General features: G+C 51.9%; 1 protein-coding gene across 1 annotated transcript in view; it reads left to right on the top strand.

Moving 5' to 3' along the window:
* Window positions 1-7,500, top strand: part of LOC115544035 (AT-rich interactive domain-containing protein 1B-like) — a 175,473-nt gene that overhangs the window by 144,019 nt on the left and 23,954 nt on the right. Inside the window, 1 exon segment of the mRNA XM_030356787.1 lies at window positions 1,753-2,062. Within this exon segment, the coding sequence (XP_030212647.1) occupies window positions 1,753-2,062 (310 nt within the window).

Genomic DNA, 7,500 nt, shown 5'->3' with positions numbered 1-7,500 from the left:
GAGTGTGTGTGTTTTTTTTGGTTCGGTCCTTCTATTTTTTTTTTCCCCCGCTTCTACATCACAGAATATTGTCATTCGACTTTCCCTTTAAAAAGCCTTCAGGTTTTAAAGGGACTTGATCCCCTTTTCCAGACATTTATTCTCAGCGGATTAGGCTGTGAGGCCCGACTAAAGCGCCCTTAATCAAATCAAAATAAATAGCCCCCTTCACAATAGGGGACGTCACATTCCCCCTCTCCATTTTATGGGGGGATTTGGATGGAACCATCACTGTTGAAGTCCCAGCCCCTGCAGAGCAGACAGGATGAGATGTGTGTGTGTGTATGTGTGTCCTTAACTGTGTGTGTTCGTATGTGTTTACATGAATGCGTGCTCGAGTGTCTGTGTGTGTCTTTGTGTGCGTGCAGGCTCACGCGTGTGTGTGTCTGTGTGCCCGCGCTCGTGTGGGTGTGTGTCTGCTCGTGTGTGTGGATTTGTGTGTTTGTGTGTGTGTTAGTGTCCACTCTTGTTTGTGTGTGTCTACTCCTGTGTGTGTGTGTGTGTGTGTGTGCGCACATGGCGCTGAAGGCACATCAACAGCCCGTTACCTTTTTGCTTCCCTGAGTCTCTGCAGGTCTGCATGTGTGAGAGCACACACAGGCATGTTTCTGTCTCTCTCTCTCTCTCTCTCTCTCTCTCTCTCTCTCTCTCTCTCTCTCTCTCTCTCTCTCTCTCTCTCTCTCTCTCTCTCTCTCTCTCTCTCTCTCTCTCTCTCCCGCTCTGTGTCTCTTCCTACCTCGCTCTCTCCCTATGTTCTTCTCGCTCTCTCTTTCCTGCCACCATAACAGCTGGTGTAGGAGTAGAGCTGGGATTTGGGAGCCAAAATGGAGGGGTTTAGGGGCGCCTTAGTGGGGCTGCTGGCACCGCGGCCCCTGCGGCCCCCCAGGGCAGGGGAGAAGGCATTAGCCGCAGATTAGAATGCTTCTCAAGTGTTTCACAAAGTCAGCCTTAAGCCCAGCAATTGTTCCCATGGCCATCCGGCAACCTACAGCTGTGAAAAATGTCACCCAAACCACACAGCGTGTCCGTGACCACGTATAGAGAGCAGGAAAGTTCTTTTTTTGTATTTATATCGTACTTTTTATTTCATTTTCCTTTTTTTTTTTGGGAGCGTGTGCAATTGTGCCTCGCAGTGGCCATGAAATCAAAAGCTCTGAGAGCTGGCTCCGTTGTGAATGTGTGGCATTAATATTTATTTGATATACTCCACTACATTATATATACTGTATATATGCAAGTTTGATGAAACGGGGGCTCGCGCTGATATAGGTGTGTGAATAGCAGATGGCGAGTCAGCAGGTACTTAATAAGCGCTTTCTTTGAAAAACAAAGTAAATCCCCGCTCTTATCTGCTGCCAATTTGCAGTGCTGCCTCTCCCTTTGTTTATGAAGGCCATCGCATAGCGATACATCTAAGTGCGCTTCCACATACAGAGCAACTAGGCCACCGACAACACACACGCACGCCCATACAAGGTTATTCCAATAATGAAAGTAAGGCACGTAATGGAAAACAAAAATAAAATACATGGAACTATCGAAGATAAAAAAGATAATGGGATAAAAAATGAGAAACAATGAGAAAATATGTAAAACACATTCATAGAGTAAACACAGATACACACCGCTGGTGATTGCAAACACAGCCCCATTAATGCCCTCCATGCAATGTCCCTGTTCGTGGCCTTCCCTGTCGCTCATGTCGTCCTCCAGGAAACTACCCCCGACAGTCCGGCTACGGAGGCACTTCCAACGCCAGCTACAGCGTCCCCGGGCCGGGCATGACCAACAGCTTGGGCATGAACGCCGGCAGCCCCATGCACGGCCAGGGGCCCGGACAGCCTCCCCCCGGGGGCCGGGGCCCCACCATGGGCAGCCAGGGTAGGCCCTACCACCCCATGGCTCCCAGCTCCCCCGGCATGCCGCAGCCGTCGGGCCCAGGGATGGGTCCTCCTTCACTGGGCAACTCCAACCGCAAGGCCCAGGACGTGGCTCCGGCCTCCCCAGCCATCTCCCATAACCGGTAAGAGAGGCTTGTGCGTGGCGGTGGACACAGTGGTAATCTTTCAAGTGATTGGAAACCATAGTGTGTTTTTTTCTTGTTGTCTTGTGCAATGAGCGGTGAATGCTGTATAATGCAGAGTGGATGAGCTGAATCTCTTTCAGTTTGCGCGACAGCCTTGAAGAGCGTGTGTGACAAAGTGTTAACATTTAGCCCACATAGAGTTAAACCGAGCCACGATCTCCTGAGTGACATTGACAACGGGTACGAAGAAGTAGAAGAAGAAGAAGAAAAAAAGCCCTGAATTGATACCATAGTTTCTACCGCACCAGAAAGCAGTGGGATTAGGAGGCGAGGAGCCACCAAAGCATTACAATCTCTCCCCGCTGGAGAGAATATGGGGGTTTCAGGCACTTTGCTCTATCCATTGTTGGGTATTCGCCTCTCTCTCCGCGGGGATGTCCATGGGGAGCTGTGCTGAAAAGCACCCAAAGCCATTTCACTGCCAGCGAATTTCTCCCGCGGTAGAAAATAGTCTCTCTCCCTGGCAGGGATGGGAAACGTAAAGGGGAAAAAACGAAAACAAAAGCGTGTGCTCCTGTTTTTATCGCTCTAAATGTGGAAGGTAATCTCGGAGGTTGGCTGTAGGCGCCGTATTAAAGGAGCGGCGTTGACATTTTGATCGCCGGCGACAACACCAGACGCCATTTGTCGCTGGCAAGGAGGCATGATGGATTGTAAACGCTCCGTGTATGGGATGAACCCCCTACCTACGGCATCACTCACACCGCCAAAACCATAATGCGGACGTATGCAGACATTAGCATGACATCCCCAGTGAGACGGAGACATGCCCCCCCCCCTCCCCTCCCCCGAGCACCTGCACGCACAAAAACACGGAACAACACCGCGGTTATGGTTGGGTTTATGAGTTATGGGTCGTTGTTGCTGCTGTTGTTGCTGCTGTTGTTGTTGTTGTTGTTGTTGTTGTTATGCGCTGTGCCATTAGCATTTGTCTATTGAATAATGTGAGCGCGTGTCTCCCAGTGGCGTCGGAGACGGCGGCTGTTTGGGGATTGTGTGGGCAGTAAACTCCCACTGAACTCTTAAGGGGGGGAGAGCCGAGCTGAACAACATGGCCGCCTAGAGAGACGACGCCGGCCTGGATTCTTCCAGTTGGCACTTCATTATCGGGCGGCGTTGACGAGGGCTGTTTTAAAGCCGCAGTGACGGATTCATCTCTATCCCGGTCGCGGGTCGTTTGGCGATGATGCTAAATCGTCTTCACGGGGGGGGGGGGGCCTGTGGCGGTATCTATTTTATCCGTCATTATCCGGAGAAATGGGCCGCATATCATTTAAAACACAGGTGTCCCTCGTAAAAGTAACAACAGGTGTGATGAATTGGGTTCCGGGGAAGCGCCGTAGCGCGCGCGGCAGTGTTCTGTCACACGCTGGAGCGCGCAGGCGCCCCTAAATGGGAACATGTCTTTCAGCTTTTCTATGATGCCAAACATGCTCCATATCCCCCTCGCCCTCACCTCCACCTCCACCCCCACCAGAGTCCTGACTCCTCCCCCACCGAGGTCCCCCGCCCAGCTGCCCTCCCTCCTCCGCGGGCTGCGGGCTCAGCCCCGCCCCTGGACTCCACCACACCCTACCTCCATCCATGCACCGCCCTCACCCCCACCCAGGGCGCTCTCCTCCCCCTCCACCCACCACCCCTTCACCCATACCCAGCACCGTAGGTACGTCTGCACTTGTGCTTGTTTATCCCCTGTTACCGTGGTGTTGTGTTCCTATATCGCTGTGTGTTTGTGTGTGTTAGTGTGTGTGTGTGTGTGTGTGTGTGTGTCTGTGTGTGCGCAGGAACGTGTGCCTATGGACGTGTGTGTCCCGATAATATAATGCAGCCATTATAAATGCTAGGTTGCGATCTGAATGTCTGAACATTTTATTATTATTTATTTTAGTTGTTGTTGTTTGTGTGTTTTCTCCTCACAAGCTCCTCTTTGATCCAAACAGAGCTGACATCATGGCTGACATTATCACCTTCATTAGCATCACTCGAAGTCATCACTGGCCTCTCTGCCTAATGCAAACGGCAACAAGTATGCAGGCATACGCGCGCACACACACACACACACACACAGACACACACACACACACACGTGCCGCACATGCGTGCCATTTGGCGCTTTTCGTTCGTTGGCATTTGGCGGGTGTGTGACGTGGCTGGCAGTCTGTGTGATTAATGAGGTGCACCAGGGGGCTTTGTGTGCTGAACACAACACGTGCACAGACCCCCCCCCCCCCCCCCCCCCCCCCCCCCCCACACACACACACACACACACACGCACACGCACTCACACACACACACACAATCAGTCCAACACACACACAATCAGGGAGATAAACTCACTCACACACACTCATTGATTCACATATAATGACACACACGCACAGCCCCCCCCCCCACACACACACACACACACACACACACTCATTGACACGCAACACACAGTGAGAAATACATAAACACACACACACACACACACACACTGAGTGACGCACACACAGTGACACACACCGTGCACATGCATACACACGGCCCTATGTAAATGTTGGCCGTGCCATTAAGAGATGGCGCGGCCGTCGATAAGAAGTGGCACAACATGATCCCCACTGCTGGGACCAATCAGAGGGGCTGTCACTCTCCACTCACATTCCCAGCGACACCTCCGCTCTCCCGGAGACGCCGGGTCCTGTCAGACGCTGTCTCTGTTTGTCGTGCGCGACCGGCGACGCGTCCCCCAGCCTGTCGCTCTCCACATCCTATCTCTCGCCGCTCCGCTGGTGGTCCCTTTGTGGCGTCGTTTCCCCTCGCTTTCTCTCTCTCTTGTGCTGTTTGCTCTCTCTCTCTCAATCTCTCTCTCTCTCTCTCTCTCTCTCTCTCTCTCTCTCTCTCTCTCTCTCTCTCTCTCTCTCTCTGTCTTTATGCGTCTCCTACCTCCACCACCTGTGTCAACTCGGTCCGCTCTCGCTCGTTCTTTTCCTTTTTCTTGCATCTGAATAAAAACATATACATATCCCAACCCTGTCTCTAAGTTTCATCTCTCATCAGCTTGCACTCCTTCTCTCTCTCTCTCTCGCTCTCTCTCTACAGATATCTTTATTTCTCTCTCTCTCTCTCTCTCTCTCTTGCTCTCTCTCTCTCTCTCTCCCTCTCTCCCTCTCTCTCTCTCTCTCTCTCTCTCTCGCGCGCGCTCTCGTTTCACTGCTCTCCTGTCCAATTTACCTCTTCCTCCCGTCCTGTTCTCCGGTGCGCCTTGTCACCGTTTGTTGTGTTCAGCTCAGCCTCCGAGGCCTCAGAGCAGTAAAAAAGGTGAGCGAGAATTTAGAGGGAGAAAATTGGTCTGTGAAACCTGCGGTTAAAGTCTCTGAATCGCCTTCCCTCCCCCTTCACCCCTATCCCCCCTCTTCTTCCTCCTCCCCCTCCTCCCCTTCCTCCTCCCCCTCCTCCACCTCCTGTGGTGGTTTTTAAAGAGCTGATTCAGATCCAAGGGCAACATTCAGACACATTCAGACCTAATTTGCACTCGACTGAGCAAACACGTGGTTAGGCGAGGAGTCCCGTGTCTGGGGTTCACCTGCTCCATTAAGGGGGTTTCACCCTCAAATGAAACCGGACGCCCACACACACAAGCCCACACTTTCCCCCTTGCCAGGAAGTAGGTAAATCTAGTCAGCCGCAACCTCATTGGCCGTCACCTCCACACACACACAACCACCCACACACCATTTCCCTTCTCCCCGAAGACATGCACATGCTCACACACATCCAGCCTCATCACACGGTATGAAAGAATGAGGGGTGGGTGGGGGAGGAACGGGGGGGGGGGTTCTGATATCCCGTGGCCGGAGGCCGGGCCCCGTGATTAAATCTTGATAAAGTGCGACGCCAAGGCCCCCCCCCCCTCTGAGTCCTCAGAGAGTTCCCTCCACCGCCAGCTGGCTGGAATGGAAAACCAAGGTTTCCTTTTTTCTCCTTAAATTTCCACTAATCAGTTTGATCTGCGCTTGCGAGAGGATAATAAAGACGTGTTCTCCGCTTCTTAATGACTTGACGCCCGTTTCTTCTCAGGAGTAAACACGGCTTTAAAGCAGGAAGTGGGTAATTAAAGACGTGTTTCGCTGCAACCCGCGCAACAACACTAGCCGTGTTGTTGCTTTTTATGCACATGATTATTTATGGGCAATATACGGGAAGGCATTTGGCCTATTTAAAGGCATTGAAATGCCTGCGCCGGTTGTAATAGGAATTATGATTAGAAAGGCAACGTAGGGAATAACACAGTGTTGTTTTTATTGTCATGCTAGTTTCAGTTGGTTTACAGACCGGCTATGTTGCCCCGATGCAAAAATGCTAAACGTATTCTCTGAACAGGAACAAACCTGTTGATTTACAGCGCGGGGTGGCTGCGTGGAGCCGGCTGTGGTGGGGTGAGGCGGTGTTGTAGGAGCTCTGTGCGGCACCACGGGGGGAGCGGAGCCGGTGCTGTTCAAAGGTATAAACCTGTCTTGGCACCCGCCTCAGAGGACATCATTTTCAAAAACGACTATTTTAGCGGCGCTGCCGGCAACTCACGCCAACGGCGACTCGCGCCCGACAACAGAACATTCCTGGAGCTGCAGGAGGGAACGGGGAAGAGGAAGAGGAAGAAGAAGAAGAAGAAGAAGAAAAAGAAAAGAAACACAAATAAAAAAGCATGCCGAGCCAAATCAAAGGGAAATTGAAGCTAAAGAAGCGCAGAGGAAAGCAGGAAAGGAGAAGTGCTCCCAGGCAAATCTTCGCTCAAATAATTCATTTCTGACCTCCTTAGTAAGTAAATTTGCTAAATAAATAAGAGCAGCTCTTGAATGTCAAGAACGGGCGGGGCTAGGGGGGGGACGGTGTGTGTGTGTGTGTGTGTGTGTGTGTGTGTGTGTGTGTGTGTGTGTGTGTGTGGGGGGGGGGGGGGGGGGGGGGGGGGCTTGCTGCCTGTGGCGCTTTGTCGCTCCCAGTCTTGGCAGCGCCTCGGCGCGGCGCACTGCTTTTATTAGCCAGGCAAAATAAATGGCTTCTCTCTCCTCTATCCGTCCTGAGCTGTTTGATGTTTGGCAGAGGGGGGGCCCAGAGACGCTTCTCCTTCTGCTGCTGGATTTAATATGTTAAAAGCCGTCCTTTTATTGGGGTTTTATTTTGGTTTGCCTCTTTCTCTCCCTCAATGTCTTTTTTATCTTGCTTCCTCTCTATATGTGTGTGCACTGTGTGTGTGCACTGTGTGTGTGTGTGTGTGTGTGTGTGTGTGTGTGTGTGTGTGTGTGTGTGTGTGTGTGTGTGTGTGTGTGTGTGTGTGTGTGTGTGTGTGTGTGTGTCGTATAAAGATTGAGTCAGGGGGAGCTGGGAGGATCTGGGCG

The sequence above is a fragment of the Gadus morhua genome, chromosome 5 (assembly GCF_902167405.1).
Source record: "Gadus morhua chromosome 5, gadMor3.0, whole genome shotgun sequence".
Lineage (NCBI taxonomy): Eukaryota > Metazoa > Chordata > Actinopteri > Gadiformes > Gadidae > Gadus > Gadus morhua.
This window is presented reverse-complemented; position numbering and strand designations above follow the sequence as displayed.